At 42.4% G+C, this 19,535-nt stretch overlaps 1 protein-coding gene across 1 annotated transcript; it reads right to left on the reverse strand.

Moving 5' to 3' along the window:
* Positions 1-7,170: 7,170 nt before the first annotated feature.
* On the reverse strand, positions 7,171-19,514 carry LOC310868354 (uncharacterized protein). Its single transcript, XM_083778752.1, has 4 exons — positions 19,301-19,514; positions 10,911-10,996; positions 10,099-10,143; positions 7,171-7,440 (listed from the first exon to the last, which is right to left on the reverse strand). Exons 1-4 carry the CDS (start codon positions 19,434-19,436, stop codon positions 7,231-7,233), a joined length of 477 nt encoding a protein of 158 aa, XP_083634878.1. The 5' UTR covers positions 19,437-19,514; the 3' UTR covers positions 7,171-7,230.
* Between the last annotated feature and the right edge of the window lie 21 nt (positions 19,515-19,535).

A 19,535-nucleotide genomic window follows, 5' to 3' on the forward strand; every position in this document is an offset into this window, starting at 1 on the left:
GTTTGTGCAAACAAACACTAACATTGTATGGCCAGTTTTGAGTGTTTGTGTAAATACAAAGGTGAGGACGCATTGGTGATTGGCCGGAAATTGGAATGAGATGATGTGAAGGAAAGGAAAGGTACTATGTTTACCCAGGGTAACTGGACTAAGCATCAGATACTTGTTTACAGCCAGGCCCTGCTTATTTCATAGAACATTTCATGGTAGTGGTTCAATGCCTTGTCCAAGGGCACTTCAGCGGTGGTAATTTTTAACATGTCGGACCGCTGATTCGAACTGGCGACCTTCCGGTATCAAGACCGCTCCGCAATCCGTTCGGCCACCGCTGCCACATATGTATGATGATGTATGATGATAAGAGCGCCCCTCTCTCCACACGGGTGTGATTTTTCATACATTGGTCTGGTGACTGCATGGTCACTCCACAAGGTAACCGAAAAGGTAGGCCGAAAACCTAGTCGGCCCCATTTTCTTCACGGAACACTCGCCCCATTGTGCGAGCAGTCAGCACTTGTGAACAGAACCACCCAGCATAAGTCCATTTGCAGCAGAATTAGAAGTGATTCAGCAGAGGTTTGATTGATTGATTGATTTATTAACAGTTTGCAGAATTACAGTACATTTCAAGTATACAACTCAATACAAAAAACTGATACATGACCCAGCTGTGTGACGAAGTTAGGCTGCGGCATGACCACAATTTAAGAGGTCAGCTGAATAAGACAAGACCGGTGGAAACCAAAAACAGGGCAAACAATAACCTACTACACGTGCACCTAATAGGTACCTAGGTTGTTGGCATCTAGTAAACCGGCCTATACATCACTCATTTAAAGTACCCTGCTTATCCCTGCATGAATATCTGTCGAGTATATTTTCACTCTTTCACACCTTCACAATGCAATTCTCTATGCCCTTCAAAGCACTCTAAGACAATGAAAAGAAAACGGTGTGCAAGTTATTAATTCTGACAGCGTGACCAGTATGTTAATGCATAGCCAAAACAAGGAAGATGGCAGCAACAGATGCAGCTCTCCATCGCTCCAGCAACAATCATCCATGTGTGTTTGTTTTTCGCAATTCTGTGAGTTGGCTACATCTGTCATGCCAACATTGAAATCTCAAGACACAAAAGAAAAGAAACATGAGTGCTCTGCAGTGATTTCAGTGTTGCTAGTGCAAGAAACCCTATGCTGATCAGTGATTTTGTAGCTTGTTCTCTGGCACAGTTTGCACACACTTGGGCCTACACTACAGTAAGCAAGCGCCAGCCTATCCCACCCATATAACAGAATAATAGCTTGTCTCAATGCCGTCCTCCTTAGAAGTGATATATGTTTATTTTCTGGAACCTCTTCCAGACCAGACATGTTCTTTGAAGTAAGCACTAGGCAGCTTTGTCTGCCCGGAGTGCATTTAGTTTTCAGTCTGGTGTCAGATGTTAGCTATAGGAGATCCACCTGAAGTTTAGGGACAATCTGAGACCATCAGAGAAGGGAAATAAGCCCCATCATTATGTATATGCTATTTACAGGAGGTTGTTAAATAGCCTTGCCACTTATGTGCTGGCAGACACTGTGACTGGTATCATGATTCATACCTAGATGATAACATTATGTCAAGCCATTTTCGAGACTCCTAAAACCTATACTGTACATATCTGAATAACAGGACAGTAACATACAGCAATGTAATCCAGTATACTGCTACACAAATAAACCATACAGTATATTAGGTAAACCGCATTTTCCCATATAAGTAGATGGGACATTTTAAATCTGTAAATTATACGTCGGTATCTAACATAATTTACAGATTGTCTGAATCTCCCTGTAGGTCTTCCCTTTCTTTGTATACTTTGAATTCAAGACTCTACTGGTATTCTGTACTGTATTTGTACAGTGTACGTTTTCTTCCTGGCCTTTGAATGTTTTTTTTTAATCATTTTGCGTATCACGCACAACTTCGGTTCTGTTTGTTATCATGTTTTTTTTGTATGTTTTCTTTGACTTACATTCTAAACTCACATGCTTTTAATCCAAAACGTGTTCTGTCACTGTGTATCATTCATGTACTTTTATCTTCTGTTCTTTGTGTTATTCTCTATCTGTTATATCTTATGCACTTCTGCCAACTCTGGTTGGCCAAAATGTGCTTTATGTAAATAAAATGTACTTGACTTTAATTGAATTGACTGCACTTTCCATCCCTACGGATGGCTGGACTTGGCTTCCTCTGTTAGTCCATCATCTGTTAGTCCTTGAATGCAATGCGTTTAATATGCCCTTCTTTTTCATAAGCAAATCTTTCATACTGCCCAATGCCATACACACACATGCATGTGCATACACACTAAAGTATGCACACACAGATAGACATTTATACATTCAATAAATATAACGTGTGTGCGTGTGCGTGTGCTCGCGTGCACACTGTGTGTGTGTGTGTGTGTGTGTGAACATAACCAGTATAACCCTCCTCATGGTTGCACATACTCATTTGCACATACTGACCTAGAATCTTTAACGGATACTTGAGCCATAGATGTATATTTATATACTCACTGACAGAACGTCACTCTATTATCCCTTGTTACAGCTGAGTGTCACTCAGAAATGAAGTACATCATGATTGTTAGTTTCACAGTGTTCTCTTCTGCGGCATGAGTGAATTGAGTTGAGTGAATGTTCCATTTCATTCAGAATTGATGATTATTATTATTAACCCAGAATACATCGACACACTGGCCTTGGAACATCTCGGAATCCCCACGGAGGAAGTCACTAATGTTGCTCTGGAGAGGGAAGTCTGGAGCACTCTGGTGGAGTTGTTGCCCCCGTGACCCGACTACGGATAAACGGTTGAAGATGGATGGATGGATGGATGGATGAACCCAGAATTGACTTCCAACCATTATACAGAAAGTGCAAGGCCTGTTTTGTCCTTTGACGTACAGTAAATGAGATGAATGACCCTTGGAACGTGATGCAATGTAGCTTCGCATTTATTTTAAATCCACAATGGGACGTGCATCTACTGGGTGGTCCTTAATTGGTTTTACAACCAGAAAAACCTCTGGTACAAACCACTACAATGTGACTACGTAATTTCGGAGAAAAACAGCAAATCAGTAATTATGCTATAACCAACATACTATTTCCTAATCCCCTTTTACTGGAATAACTCTGCTGACTGGCTATTGGGATAATCATTTTATATCTTCTGGGAAAAAAAGAGACAGTTTTTCACGTAACCTAAGAAATGTAACTTTATTCTATTAAGGTCCCACAAGGACGAATACTGGAAAGCTCACCTCGGGCATACAGCTGCGGAACTGCTGACTGATAGTTTGCAGAATGGGTACATTTCACACGAAAGCACAACTCAATACAAAGACTGTTACTGTGGACGACACACTGATGAAGCATTACACTTGTTTACAATCATTTACATAATTTTCAATTCATCAGAACATTTAGAAACATAAACAGTAAGGAGGAAAGGGGGAGGGGGATTCAGATTTTATGGGGGGCATTTTTGCAGCCGTCCGTACATGCCCTTTGAGATCGGTTTTGAAGGAGTCAAGGGATTTGCATGTCTTAATGGCTGTTGGTAGGGCGTTCCACATTTTGGTGGCATATGGGTGAAATTAATTAAGCCTAATCTGCTCAGCCTGGTATTCCTAAACGTAATGTAAGTGAACTATCTTTTAACGGTTAAACCTAACCTTATTCCTAACCTTAACCTCAGTAAAACGGTGTCAACCCTATTCCTAAACTTAACCCCACCACTACAACGTGACTAAAACTATCCCTTAACACTAAACGTATTTATTTTTCTTATAATTTTTTATCCCACAATTTTGCAACCTTTTTTCACCCAGTGTCAATTATCTAATCCTGGGTGCTACACTTCCTCTGCCAATCTCAGTGGGGAAGCGGACTGACCTCATGCTTCCTTCTATGCATGAAGAGTCCAAGCTTCTTCTTTTCACCTGACAGGGGAGAGCTTAACATGTTATGTCCGGAAAGTTCCTTTCCCCTCCATTAGGCGCCCCGGCTGGCCAGGGGGAGGTAGTTCAGAGACCATGTTTTTTGTGAAGGTACCTACCCTAAGGGACATGGGGTGAACATGCAAACTCCACACAGAAAGGCCCCTTCGCCTGCCCCGCCTCGAGGTAACTGTTGAGTGAACAACAACATTCCAACCACATCATTTGTCCTGTGCTAAAATATTTTGTCAGGAAGGCTATGGAACGTGGTCATCATGCACGCCTTTAGGACAGAAATTAATCAAAGTCACAATGCTGTCCACAATGTGTCAAACATTATAGAGAGGTGCATAACATAATACAATGCTGGCCAAAGGTTTTTGGGGCCCCTAAACAATGATGCCCTGTTTCTGTCAAAAACGACCCCCCCAAGCACTAGTCTCGCGTTACCAGACTGTTGCCTCTCACAATTTCTAAATGCTTCCATCATACATGCATCTACAGTATAAAGCATTCGGAGATTGTGGAATAGTTGTCTGGCTACGCGAGACTACCCAAGGCCCAGCCGGCAATATTTGACACCTATAGAAAATAGATTAATTAAAAAGTAGCACACTACTAAGCCATCCTCTAAATCTCTTCGGCAAAAATAGCTGATCTACAAACTCACATGAGCTCGTAGATGAGCTACAGTATTTTGTCTGAACTGTCTGTAACCTCCAGCATATAGAGATGTTATATACGGTTGAATGCGTTCATGTGGTTACAAAGTAAATCATACCCGGGAGGAGTGAAAAAATGCCCCATTCCATTGTTATGGTTGTGGGTGTACTGTACTGTGTATACAGAATGATACAAATTACATATACATATACAGAGGCATTTCCTTTAATCCACCCGACACTGATCCACATATACGTCACCATCGAAAGCCGATTAATCCACATCTTTATTACGTCATCATTTAAAAAAAAAACATGTTTATTGATTTTCTTTAAAGTACAAAGAAGTATTTTCAGAACAATTTACACATATTTCCCCCCCCCCACATCCCCATGGCAGCACAAATACAAACAAAAACTTATCACAAAATGATTTGACAATAAATACAGAACAAAAATAATAATGACAAAACTAAAAATAAAACGAAAATAAAACACATTACATACAGTTAAACAAACAAATGTATTACGTCATCATTGAGAGCTAGTTATACCAGTTATACCTGAAGTCATATGCTGCTATGATACATACGCATACACAAAGTAACCACAGTATACCGCTAATCAATTTACAAATTACATATAGGCATTTCCTTTAATCCACCTGACACTGATCGACATATACGTCACCATCGAAAGCCGTCTCTTACCATACTTAACAATATTACAGCAAATAGCTAAACCTAATAATTTAATATTTCAAACGTTCTTTCACAGAGAAGCTGAGATTTGACAGTGTCATGGATGTAGACAGAGTCGAACCCAAGTGCAGAGTAACAAACAAGTAGTAGATAAGTAGATAATAAAGTATTTAATAAAGAATAAGGCAGATCTTACACAGAAGTAGTAGGCAGGAATCAGGCAATTGCAGAATGACAATGCAGTCAAAACGGGAATCCACAGACAAGCAACCATGACAACAAACTATGAACTGACAATGAGAGTTTGTGAAGAGTCCAGTTTTATAGGAGCAGGTTGATTGGCAAAGTGTTCACAGGTGTCTGACGAGGGAGTTGAAGACAGGTGTGTAAATGGGACTGCAGTGTGGTGGAAATGAATGTGGGAGTGGCCACGGTGGAGTCACAGACTGAGGGGGAGAGAGAATGTGACAGTACCCCCCTCTCAAGGGACAGATTCCAGACGTCCCACAATGATCTGGGGCGTGAAGTGGATCTTTGGCTTGAACAGTGTCGGGATAAACAGGAATCTTCACACGGCTGCCATCACTCCAAGCCGTACAGTGTGATGAGCTGGCTGGGAAGCAGGAAGCAAGCTGGTCTCAAAATCATTAAGCCTCCCACGGACAACAGTCAAGTGAGGAACAAAATGGCTAACCCATGGCTTCTCTTTGAACCACTGCTGCTGGGTTGAAATCTGCCTCTTAAGTTCAGCATGCAGGTTAGGGGGAGAGGCCACGAGACGATCCACAACATTCTCAAATTCCCCCACCTTCCTCTTGAATTGTTGTAAATCTGCTGGGTTCATGTTTATGGTCAGTTCATACTGTCATGGATGTAGAGTGGAGAAAATGAATGGAGAATAATTTCCTGGGCCACTCGTTCTGAAAGGGGACGGGGGCCTGCGATGCTCTATACAGAGACATTGGAGATGGAGTCACTTGGAGAGGGGATGATATGAGACTGGGGGACGAGGGGGGAGAGGGAAAAGGGGAAAAACCTGGGAAATGCACCAATGACTTCTATGTTTAAAATATGTATTCTATACTGGTCTGCACTGTTTTCTTTCCAAATAAAAGAAACAATTAAAAAAAATTGGGGACAGGTTGAAATTAGCTACTACGCTGGTAATTCTGAGCAAACATTCTCTGCCTCCCTATCTCTCATCCACATATGTGGTTGATGAACAGTACCAGGGGCATTCACAGGCAACCTACAGTATAGGTGGGTGGTTTAGGCCGCCACCTGTAGGGCGACATCATCTGGACGAATATAAAATAAACATAATACACAAACACCCCCCTCCAATGACCTTAAGCAGAACGCATCCATCTTACCAGCAAGGTGCTAACTAGATGCAATTTCCCATTGACAGCTCATTCATCCAAACAGAAATGTCCTGTCGAATTGTATTTATCAACGTCAAACTCACCAACATTGCAGCTGTACGAAAAGCTTGAATTATCCACTTTCTATCTGCAAAGTGTTTGTTTCGTAAAAATCCACCGTAGACATGTTATGAGCTACTTACTTCCTGACAAGAAATACCTTGCAGGTGATTTTTTTAAGTGTTGAAGTTTGGAAGTTGCAACGGCCCATGCGTACCATCATCTGCAAGGAATTTCTTGACAGGAAGTAGCTCATAACATGTCTACGGTGGATTTTTATGAAACAAACACTTAGAAAGAGGATAATATATATTTGATAGATATTATCCTATAATAGTACTTATTATCTGGAATAAATGTTCAACCAAATGCCGCCTATGTGGACATCTACTGGATGTATTTTATGAGCACATGCATGTCCATCTTTGCAGTGTGCTACTGTACTTCCTTTATCCTTTCTTGCTGCATTGTGAGTTTGTCTTCCGGCAGTAACAGATAGCGTTGAAGAAGCGACAGTGGCAGCTAACACACGGGCCACAGCAGAGGGAGTGGCCGTGGGGCACACAGCTGTCCCCACGCGCTGAGCATCTCGGGCTGATGGGGTTTGGTTTCACCTTGGGACGGGACAACTTTGTGGATTCGGTTCCCACTTTGGGATTCTGTAGTGAAAAGAAAGAAAAGCAACAAGGAGCCAACATCAGCCACCATAGTAAGACAAAATGCCATTTTATAGCATTACAGGATTTTCCAGGCAGTTCCATTTTCTGAAGGATGTACGGTACGTGGAAATGAAGAGAATAGCATGCTTGTTGCATGTGTAAATCAGATTTCAGTGTTTATACTGGTAGAAAGGAGGGACACCCGCACACCGCCACTTGCTAGGTTCAGAGCATTTATAGGCCCAACGTCGAAATAAATAAATAAAAGTCTTCTGAAAGAATATATATTCAAAGATTTGTGCCGCATTTTCACGATTTTTCAAAAATAGCAGACCTACAAGCTCGTAGCGCTTGTAGATCTGCTATTTTTCAATAGCTAAAGTATATGCTTTGAAACACCAAAAGGGGTTCCCGCCCAAAATGGGTTAAGAAGCAACGTTTCGGTCTTGCGACCTTCCTCAGGCTTGCTTCTTAAATAAATGCTCTGAACCTAGCAAGTGGCAAGTGGCTACATTGTATATGCCTCGTCATCATCGCACCTGCTCCAAATTACCTACCGGGTGTGCGGAAGTCATCTCTCTATACAGTAAGTGTTTACTGGGAAACATATTATGGCAAGTGTAAATCTAATCCGTTTGAATTGTACCTACACTATCTGGATACAAAACACAAACCAGGTGCAAATAGGGTCTATGGCCCTCATTTATCAACCGTGCGTACGCGAAAATATGGGCGCACGCCGAAATTACCGACATTTTCGGCATTTAACATTTCCGGCAAAGCTTGAAATTGAACGTGACAACGTTCAAAACCCACGTCTGCTCGGCAGCTGTCGTACGCTTTGTCCTCGCCTGTTTTTCTGTCCTAGAACAGCGGAGCAGCATTGTCTGACTAGCTGAGAGGCTGCCAAAGGCATCGAAACATATGTATTCACTCCTAAAATGTTAATATAAAACTGTATGTATATGGAATACATGTAAAAAAAGAAAAGAAAAGGAAAAGAAAAAAGGAATAGACCTACAAGATGTGTCTTTGTGTCATATGAAATTTGTAGGAGCTTTCCAACTTTACAATTAAAATCATGCTTGATTTAAGCCATTTAAACAGTGTTTTGCATGAGCGCATACTGTACATGCGAGGATTTGGGCTGTCTGTGCTGGAATATTTCCATGACGTTGGAAAGTAGCCATAGTGCAATGCAGCTGCGGAGAGTCCCAACGTGGTATAGCCTACTGTAGCCTAATCTACAGCAGGCCGATGTCTTTCTGGAGTTACGGTATATGTGCAATATAATAAACCAGACGCGTCGCTCAATGCCAAATGTACCATGCCAGGCTGCCAGCGCAAGTGGGAACTGCATCGGAGATATAGGTATATTACGCAGCCAGCCCACCACCAGCCACACATGAGGCTATATATGGTTTTGGCTGCACATTCATATAATGACAGTTGACAGCCCGGCCACTGCAGTGACTAACGACTGCGAGGCAATCTAAATAGACTGTCGAACGTGCATGGTCACTTGGTCAGTTGGTCACGGACGGACCACTGTGATAGAGAGAGACAGTTGCTTGCAAATAGCGATATGTGCGTGCGTGCGTGCGGGGGTGAGGCGGGCAGCAAGGGAAGCGAAGCGAGAGGAGAAACAGACAGCTTTATTTAATGTGTCATGTAGGTGCGTGCGTGCATGACAGCAAGGCAAGCGAGGTGAGAGGGAAACAGACAGGGTAGGCCTACAACTTTATTTAATTCATGCGGGTGTTCGTTCTTTATTTGTTTAACAACACACCAGTTAGTTGGGCTTGCAAGTTGCGTGTGCGTGCTGTGCGTGTGTATGAGAGAGGGGGGTGAGGCGGGCAGCAAGGCACGGGAGAAACCGTGGGCGAGGCTAGATTTAATAGGGCGTGCCAGATCGATTTCAGCCGTGACATTTATTAACGTCAGAACGAAATTAAGGAAGGATCAGCTGTTTGCGATCACTTTATAAATGCCATGGCGACGTGGGTGTACTACGAAACCTGCACTCGAATCTGTGGCAGATTTTACACTCGATTGATAAATGAGGGCCTATGTGTTTCTGAGTGCATATCCATCTTATGTTTTCTTTCTGCATTGCACGTTTGTCTTCCAGCAGTTTCGCTCTGCGGAGAGGGTGATTGGCCGCCCTCTGCCCTCCCTCAAGTCCCTGCACAACTCTAGGGCGCTGAAGAGAGCCTCCTCAACCTGCTCCCCTCTGGGAGAAGACTGCGGCTGCTGAAGGCTACGAAAGCCCGCCACAGACAAAGTTTTTTCCCCTCAGCTGCCAGGCTGCTCAATGACTCTGGCTTCCCTTCCACCCCTGCCTCCTAGTGACACCGGCACTTTAATCACCGGCAACATTTGATGCACTATGAACTACTGTATAACCCTGCACGGTGTTGTCTTATGTCTGTCTATATTTGTGAAAAAATAATTGAATGCACTCATGTTTATGTCAAAGCAAATTCCTATGTGTGTATACACAAATGGCAAATAAAGGTATCTGAATCTGAATCTGACAAATACTGTAGCACTGAAGAAGCAACAGTGGCAGCTAACACAATTAAGAGTCACAGCAACGGGAGTACGAGCTGTCCCCAAGCATGGAGCACCTCTAAGGCTGATGGGGTTTGGCATCACCTTAGCAGGGGACCGCTTCCTAGGTTCAGGGACCGCCTTGGGCTTCTGTGGTGGAGAGAAGAGAGACGAGGAGGAGCCAACATGAGACAAAACTAAATGTTATAGTCAATATCTGTTCCTCGTCTTTCTGACATCTGAGAGCCTTATCTTTGCTGGGTTTATGGTGAGCTACAGAACCAGGCGTGTACAGTACAATGCACTGCACGTACTTTGGATGCTTTTACAGGAGCCAAAACGTTAACCTGCTGCAATGACACAATCACACGGCTCATTTCCAAATGTGGTATGTAATGTAGCACATCTTATTCCTCTCCAAATAAGTTTGTGCAACATTTGACAGGCTGCAGCAAAGAGTACGTATCCAAGCAAACGCTTTGTGTTATCCTTTAGCATAACGTTTGACTGTACTACATGTACTGTTAAAACATTATGATTGTCTTTTTATTTTCTTCCAGGTTGCAAATGATTGTTTTTGAGGGGCGCTAGCCCCTCCTATGCCCAACTTTTGGTGTCTGTGTAAACAAAAACATTGAAGCCAAAAGTGAGGACAGAAAAGTTAAGACGCAAATTGTGATTGGCCGGAATTACCTTTGTGATGATTTGATTGGTTGAGCACGGAATGTGATGTATGATGATACTGAAAGAGCGCCCCTCACATCACACAGGTTTTGATTTTTGTTTACATTCACTTCTCTGTCACTTAATTAAAAATGTAAATAGAAACCTTTTGCCCATGAAGCGATATACTTTACAGCCTTGAGCCGCTAACCGGCGATGAATCAAAACAACTTACTGTATATATCCCAACTTACCGTTGCATGTAGCCTCTGACGATCATTCACTCTTCTAGAGAACAGCTGTCGTTCACTTCGTTGTTTCCCTTTTATCATCAGAGGCACTGTGGGAAACAATCAGAGTTGGGGTCCGTTACTCATAAAAGTAAGGCACTACATATTACATATTACTTTTGAAAAAAGTAATGCCTTACATTACTTTATTACTCCCTGGAGAAAGTAACTAGTTACATTACTCGTTACATTACTTTTGCGTTACTCCATAAAATCGCATGTCGCATTGTCACATAATTTACCACTTAACAAATCTTTATAATCCTAATGAGGACATACACAACATCTTTCTTTATGCTCTTTACCAGGTTGTGGAGGAATAAAACAAAATGGGCCTTTCCAAAACGGTCTAGTGCAGTGGTTCTGTTGACCTTGAACTTTTTCTATGCAAACTTCTAATCAATTCTTCAATCAATCAAATCAAATATATTCAAATAAAAATAATGAGACTGAGAGAAATCAGTAGCCTATATGTTCACAGTGCTTTAGGATCCCTTTCTTTATGATGTGGAGTTCCCTGCTCCATGCTCATTAAATGTCGTTTTTCATGTCGGCATATTTGGTTTATTCATCTCTGCATTAACTAACTAGTGATTGTGACTCTGAGAGCACATACATTCTACAACAAACATTCTACAACAAACAAGACCCTCCCAGCTGGCAGTGTTGCCAGGTTTTGGAAGAGAAACAAGCAGCCATGTCTATGAAAACAAGCCCAAAAGAAGCCTGACTAGGCTATTATAACACAAGCCCAAAGTCGCTTATAATAAGTGGACATGGCAACACCCCAACTGCTCCGTCTCTGTGACAGTGGGAGACTGGCTCGCTGTGAGCAGTGCTGTTGCGGAGATTTTAATACCGAAACGACGTAAATTTGACATGTTCTAGACCGCGACTCCAGCGCACCATTACTGTTCATGTTCAACTCATCTCCGTTGTGTGCATTAGTCCAAAGCAACACTGCTGAAAGCAGCCACATGACCCAATTAAGTAACGAGTAACTGCAGCACTAAAGCGACCAGTAACTGTAGTGTGATTATCAATTTTGGAGGAGTAGTGTCGTTATATTACTCGCTACCGACCAAAGTAGTGTCGTTACAGTAACGAGATTTTCCGTTACTCGTTACACCCAACTCTGGAAACAATATGGAGTCTGTAAAGGTGTGGAATGTGGTGAGATTCCTGGCTTTGATCTTTTATGTTAAATGATATGCGTAAGTGAAATGTTAAATAGCTCTTTATTCTAAACATTTCTATAGAATGTTTGGGGGGTTTCGTCATCTCTAACGTAATCAGAAAATTTTCAGGTCGGGATATCAATTTTATCCAATCAGGAGAGAGAAATCATACAGGACTCACTGGAAGTGATAAAAACAAAACAAAATTAATAATGATAATAATGACAATAATACAAAATGAGCAGGTGGAAATGGATGCAATTGAAGCTGGTGATGTTTTTGGGGCTTCTGTCTCCTGAACTGAACATATATGTTCCGTTTACTAAAGTGCTGGAGAGTTTTTATTGGTTATTAACTTATTGGTTGGGTTTTTGTACTTTTTCTGTGTTTTTGTTTCTTGTTTTTTGCTCCTCTTCCCCAAAAGGAACAGGGTCAGGGCAAAATACAAATGGTATTTTGTTTTTGTCCGTTTTGTTTTGTTTTGTTACCCCATGTCCCCTAACTCCCCTTTCCCCAAAAGGACCACAATGGAAACAAGCCTAACGGCTTTCTTGTGTCCTTTTGAATTCATTTTTAATAAAGTTTTCAATCAATCAATCAATCAAACCTGCTCCTGATCAAACACACAGAATGAGGGCATATCCCCTTTTCAATGCCCTAACCCCATGAGGGCATGAATCTCTCCTTTTCAATGTCCTAGCATTTGTCACACATCATAGTCACTCAAGCCATATTAATCATTTGCTGAGTTTTCCTGGGAACACACCCCGAACCTTTTCGTTTACAAAAACACATCAATTACACAGCCTTTAATATGAAAGCACCATTTGCGTGTACACTTTGTACTCACATAGTAGGCTACATGAGGTTGCTGTCCAAGAGCATTAAGTTACTGAGAAACAAGAGCTAAGGAGATGCTCAGAATACTTCCAGCTGGTTGGAAATATAATATACAAAATAGACAAAAATATGTACTGTATATTGGATAATGTTGTCAAATGATATAAGCTAATTTAGTTCAAATAGCATCGTTTTACAATGGACAGCACAGTGGGCATGTGATGGAAGGCAGTTTTTAAATCATGTTGTGGGCCAAGTGGCCAACCAAAATACATACTAAAATATCAGAAACACTTTGTACGTCCACTAGCAATGAGTCGGCTGGCGGAACGCGGAAGTGTTGGATGCATATAGCCCCTCAGCTCCTGCTCACATTTGCTCACATTTTGGTACCCAGTTCAGGTGGCCAGGTCATAGACTGTGACGTACGAGGAGTATGCGGGAATTGCCGTTTACGCCTGTGCTGTGCCTGTTCTCTGATGTCACTGACTTCACCTCTGCGTTTTCAACCCAGCTTTTGCAGTTTCCGTCTCTCAAATCTGCCATTACTAAGTCTGTGTGTCTACTAAAGTGTATTTCTCTTCCAAAGTGTTAATATTGTAACTGCGACGCAGCATAACATCAGAAATGATCCCAGAACGTCCGCGTTCTGTGCAGCCTACATTCCGAGAAAAATGGGTTTTAAACCACGTGACACGCGTCGATGCAAAATTATTGCGTTACAGGTGCATGATGGGAAGCCGTTTCTTTTTCCTTTTTTAAATGTGTGGCGCTAGATGTGAGCACGCCGAAGGCACATGAACCTCTATACAAACCCTCCAGACCCCCATAGCCTGCCCATCATTACTCATGGTAATATTTTACTGTGAGAGATTTTGCACAGGTGCAAACATGCCTGGCTGTAAAAAAAAATATTGTGAAGGTTGTCCCTCCATGGAACAGGATGTCCCCTGAGTTCCCTCAAATAAAATGGGACAGCTACACCATGAACTCACGTCATGTAAATCTAGTAAAACCTCTCAGGAGATGCAGTGGTATGGTGCCTTAAGGGTAGAGGTGAGATCGAGGTCAAGGCATCAAACTAAAGTTCTCCTGGGGTGTGTCTGAAAGGGCGTGTTAGTGTTGTTTATCAAATAAAGCACAGTTCAGTTCAAGTTATATGTCCCAACTATCCAGTCCACTAACAAGAAAATTGCGCCCAGAACAGCTGATACTGTGTCATGTTTTATCCTCTCGTCTTCAATAAGCACTCAGGTTTACACGGTGTTGTTGTTTATCAAATAAAGCACAGTTCAGTTCAAGTTAGGGTAGAGGTGAGATTGAGGTCAAGGCATCAAACTAGAGTTCTCCTGGGGTGTGTCTGAAAGGGCGTGTTAGTGTTGTTTATCAAATAAAGCACAGTTCAGTTCAAGTTATATGTCCAAACTATCCACCAACAAGAAAATACCGCCCAGAACAGCTGATACTGTGTCATGTGTTATCCTCTCTTCTTCAATAAGCACGCAGGTTCACACAGTGACTTGCATTCTCTCTGCACGGTTTGTGAAATGGCATTCGCTTCACTTGTTTTATGAAGTAGGTGAGGACATCCATTTCATTGGGTAGCCTATTTATATATGGACATTAGAGCTCATGCCATGTACTGCATATAGTAAATGTAGTGGAGGTACCAGTGGAAAGGTAGTTGTGTGGTGGTGATGCGGGACTGTTCAAAGATGCAATGGTAGAATACAGTATTTTCGTAGAATGTCCCATTTTTACAGTTTTTGGTTTGGTATGACCCAGCCAGGGATCGAACCCCCAACCTCCCAGTTTCAGGGCAGACACTCTAACCACAAGGCCACTGTCTGGTCGACACACACACGGACAGTCGGACACACACACGGACAGAGTGCAAAACATACTCTCCCCATGCCTTCAGCTCGTGGAGACAATGACAAACTATATCCTTGATTTGCACACTTTTTTCCTTCCTTTTTTAGAATTATTATGACTAATGTAATCCTGGGCGCTACACTTCCTCTGCCAACCTGGGGGGGAAGCGGACTGACCTCATGCTTCCTTCTATGCATGAGGAGTCCAAGGTGCTTCTTTTCACCTGACAGGAGGGAGTTTCCCCCGTTGGACGTAGCGTGTGGAAGGAACACGTTAATTCGACCAGTTCCTTTCCCCTCCATCAGGTGCCCTGGCTGGCCAGGGGGAGGTAGTTTAGAGACCAGGATTACTGCATGTTTTTTGTGAGGGTACCTCTCTAGGGGACACGGGGAGAACATGCAAACTCCACACAGAAAGGCAGATTTGCACACTTTCATGTTTGCCTACTTGCAGCACATTTTATGAAATCCTGGCACAATTATGAGTGCTTTTCAGAACAGTCGGAAAAAATGTTGTGCATACTTTTGGTTTCTTTAGTTAGTATGTAGCCTCGATACCCAGGCTTTCATTCATCTATGAATCATCCCTTTGGAAGAACATGTGCAAATCTTGAGGAAATTATGGCTCAAACAGCTGCCAAAGAGTTTCAAGAGACCCAACATATTGGAGTGGCATCACATATTGGAGAGTTTGCCAATAAGATAAAAAAAGTATGCTGCCGAATATTAGAGGGCAATAAATTGACTGTAGTGTACATCCATAACAAAACCTGCACCTGTGAGCAACTATACTTTTATTGTTATAGGAACAAGGAACTGTGTGTGTGAGACCCCAATGCGCCCCCAATTAGCTGACTGCTAAAAACAGCTGCAGGGGTCAATAGGTCATATTCTGACACACACACACACACACACACACACACACACACACACACACACACACACACACACACACACACACACACACACACACACACACACACACACACACACACACACACACACACACACACACACACACACACACACACACACACACACACTTAAAAGAGTGCTTGGCACCGCTCAAAAACCTATGCTATGCCAGTCTGAACAGCTATAACCATGGCGTATCAGAGTAAATGTAGTTAATTGACAGTAACTATGGTTATTGTTCAAGTTACTGTGGTGGTTGTATCACCACCTACAAGGTAATAAAAACTAAAAGAAGAAAGGAGTAACACAACATTTAGACCAAAATACTTTTTCATTTCGGCTAACAAAACAGTCATTCTACAGAAGTATAAATTAAGGTATAGAAGTGCAAATCATAGAATGTGCATTCACATTATCAAGATATATCTCTGAAAAGTAGGGATGTGCCGATGAGACATTCCAAACCCCAACGCTCAATGTTTTGCCATTCAGTCTAGATGTTAATGTTAAATACTGTGTAGCGTGCACAGTCAAATTGTGCCCTAGCCCTCCCTTGACTCTCCAGCTCGGATTGTGTCCCACATGGAGATCTCTGTATTTGTCTGTGTGTGAAGAGCACTAAACTGACTGTGAAAAGTGGAGTGGTTAGGTAATCAATTTGCAGGTGTGGGGTTGCCGTGGCAAGGCTGGAAATTGCACAGGTGAGCGGATTTAGGCTAATTAGGCCCACTGGCAGAGCTGACCAGAGCCTTTTGTGGTGGTTGTGGAGATACCGGGCACTGTACTCCCTGTGGGGGTGTGGAACGCATGTGTCGAATGTGAAGTCGGTAGGGCAAACGGTTCTCGAGTTACGTGCATTACAACCGTACACACACACACACGCACGCACGCACGCACACACACACACACACACACACACACACACACAGAGGACCCCCTGTAGTAGGCTACTCTGAGGAACCCCTAGTTAGCCCTATGGGTCCCGGCCGGGACCCCCTGTTGAAGACCCTGTTGCTAAACAATAAAAAGGGTAGCCAACTTGCCCAGCCCAAAGTATGGCTTAGCCAGAATTTGCAACTCTAGAATTTTTTATAATGGGATGAATCTGCAATACCCTCCATTGATTAGGGAAGCACTTGTTTTTGTTAACGGATCGCGCTTCTGCCTCCTGCATTATGTGCAAATCGAAACAGGTGGTATGCAGGGCCGTTCAGTGACTTATGAAGAGTGCTTCCAAACTCCAGCACTTAGAAAATGAATCACCTGCACAGAATTTCTTGACAGAAAGTAGCTCATAACATGTCTACGGTGGATTGTTATGAAAAAAAGCTCGGCAGTTGAAAGAGGATAATTCAAGCTTGGCCTAGAGATGCAATGTTGGTGAGTTGAACGTTGTTTAATACAAGAGAATCGCAAACGCAATTGGATGAGTAGAGAGTCAATATTGCAACTCTAGATTAATCCCATTATTATAAAAAAAATCTAGAGTAGCAAATTGTGGCTAAGTATGGATAGGCCTATGTCCATAAAATATTAATAAATATAAGACTTTTAGACCACAGTTGTGTCCTTTTCCTAAAACGTGGAAAACCTGAACATAGCCAGTGAGCTGTGGCGTTCCACAAGGAAGCATACTAGGGCCTTTACTGTTCCTAATATATGTAAACGACATGACATCAGCTTGTGACTGCAACTTGTTCCTGTTTGCAGATAACTCAGCACTGCTGGTCTCGGACAGGAACAAACAGCAGGTTGAAAAGACCCTCAGCTCTGAACTCGGTAGAATCTGCACCTGGCTCGCTGATAACAAACTATCCTTACACCTGGGAAAAACGGAATCCTTTCTCTTCGGATCAAATAGTAATCTCAGCAAGGCAGATGGCTTCTTGGTTAGAGTGGGTGACAATATTATCACACGAAAATATGAAATTACCTACCTAGGTTCCATCCTGGAGGCCAATCTTTCCGGTGATAAAATGGCCTCGTACAAGGTTTATTTGACTATGCATGCACCTCTTGGTACCACAGCACCTCAAAGGCCCTTAAAACAAGGCTCCAGAACTCCCAAAACAAACTGGTCAGGCTCCTACTTGGCCTCACCCCCCGAACCCACCTCACCCCTGCCCACTTTGACAGGCTGGGATGGCTTAGGACAGACAGAGTACAGCATCTTGCAATGGGTCTGGTCCACAAGATTCGATACACCACCAAGATACCCATGTACCTGTCTAAATACTTCTTCCTTAATGTAATGTAATGTAATGTAACGAAGTCCACACCCACAACACCAGAGGGAATGCAACAAACCATGTACAACCCAGATTCGGCACAAACAAGGGACTAAATTATTTTCGCTCCTATGCCACCAAAATGTGGAACGCCCTACCAACAGTCATTAAGACATGTGAATCCCTTGACTCCTTCAAAACCGCTCTCAAAGGGCACCTACGGACGGCTGCAATTCGAAACTGGCCCCCGTAAAATCTGAATCCCCCCCCACCCCCACCCCCCCCACCCCCACCCCCCCTTTTTCCCCTCACTGTATTATGTTTCTTTTCCCTTTTTGCTTCCTTTATGATGAATTCCTGTTCTGTTCTTTAAAGGTATATTCAGTGATTTCACTTAATTCAAATATCACTTATTTTTTTGTTTTGTTGTGATAATCCTCCCTACTATAGAGTGTGCTGGCCATATAAGGAGTTCCTCCCTGTCCCCAGTTAACCCCTGGGGGTCAAAAAACCTTAGGTTTCGTTTTTGACTCTCTATCCTGATTGGACGAAAGGCTGGGTCCCACAGCCAAAAACGAAACCTAAGGTCTTTTGAGTGAAATCACTGAATATACCTTTAACTATATAGAAGTGTCTATTTGTACGTCTCTAAATGTTTTGATGAATTGAACATGGTGGACCCTGTTGTAAACAAGTGTAATGCTTAATTGGGTCATCCACTCACAGTTAACAGTCTTTGTATTGAGTTTGTGCTTGAAATGTACTGTAATTCTGCAAACCGTTAATAAATATTTCAATCAATCAACGCACTCTTCTGTGCCTATAAAAAAAGAAAAAAAACTCTTAGGCCTACTCAGTTTAAATTAATATTATTAGCCTTATTTGGTATCGTTTATCCCAAGTAGGCCATTTTATTGTTTGTTCTACACTGTGGTCTAATTGAGAAGCGGTATAAATGAAACGAATTGACAATAAAGATTATTTAAATTGAGCATGCACTGCATGCAGCCTAGACAGTAGATTAGACATGCGAAAAATAATGAAAACACTCAGCAGCACGTAGCCTACAGCACGGCAAATATTTTGTTTTTAGTTACGAATTAGCAATAATAAACAAAACTTGCACTAATAATTAAGAAAACAATGTTTTCCCACAATCCACCCGTTGTTCTTGTAGTATTGGCCTAATATTGGTTTTCTTCACTTTTAGAATAGGCTATTATAATATTGTGGCACGTAGGCCTATAGGTCTCACCTGACAGAGGGAAAAAAGAAGCAAACATTAAATGGATGAAGCTTATAATTTAACGAGCGCTCACCTGTCTGTTGTTTACTTTGGGATGCTTCTGTAGCACTAATGCTGTTGTTTTTTAGTTCGCTCCGCGACAACATGCTGGAACTGACAAGAAGTAGGTCCACTTGGAGAATGAAGAAAAGCACAACTGTGGTCTTCATGTTGTCTAGCTAAAAGGAGCCTGCCTGTTCTTCCTCAAACACTTGTTCTCATCTCAGAACTTCTCACTTGTTCCTGTGGTCGTCTTCTTCTCTCACTTG

The sequence above is a fragment of the Protomyctophum parallelum genome (genome assembly GCF_964188405.1).
Source record: "Protomyctophum parallelum genome assembly, chromosome: 12".
Classification (NCBI taxonomy): Eukaryota; Metazoa; Chordata; class Actinopteri; order Myctophiformes; family Myctophidae; genus Protomyctophum; species Protomyctophum parallelum.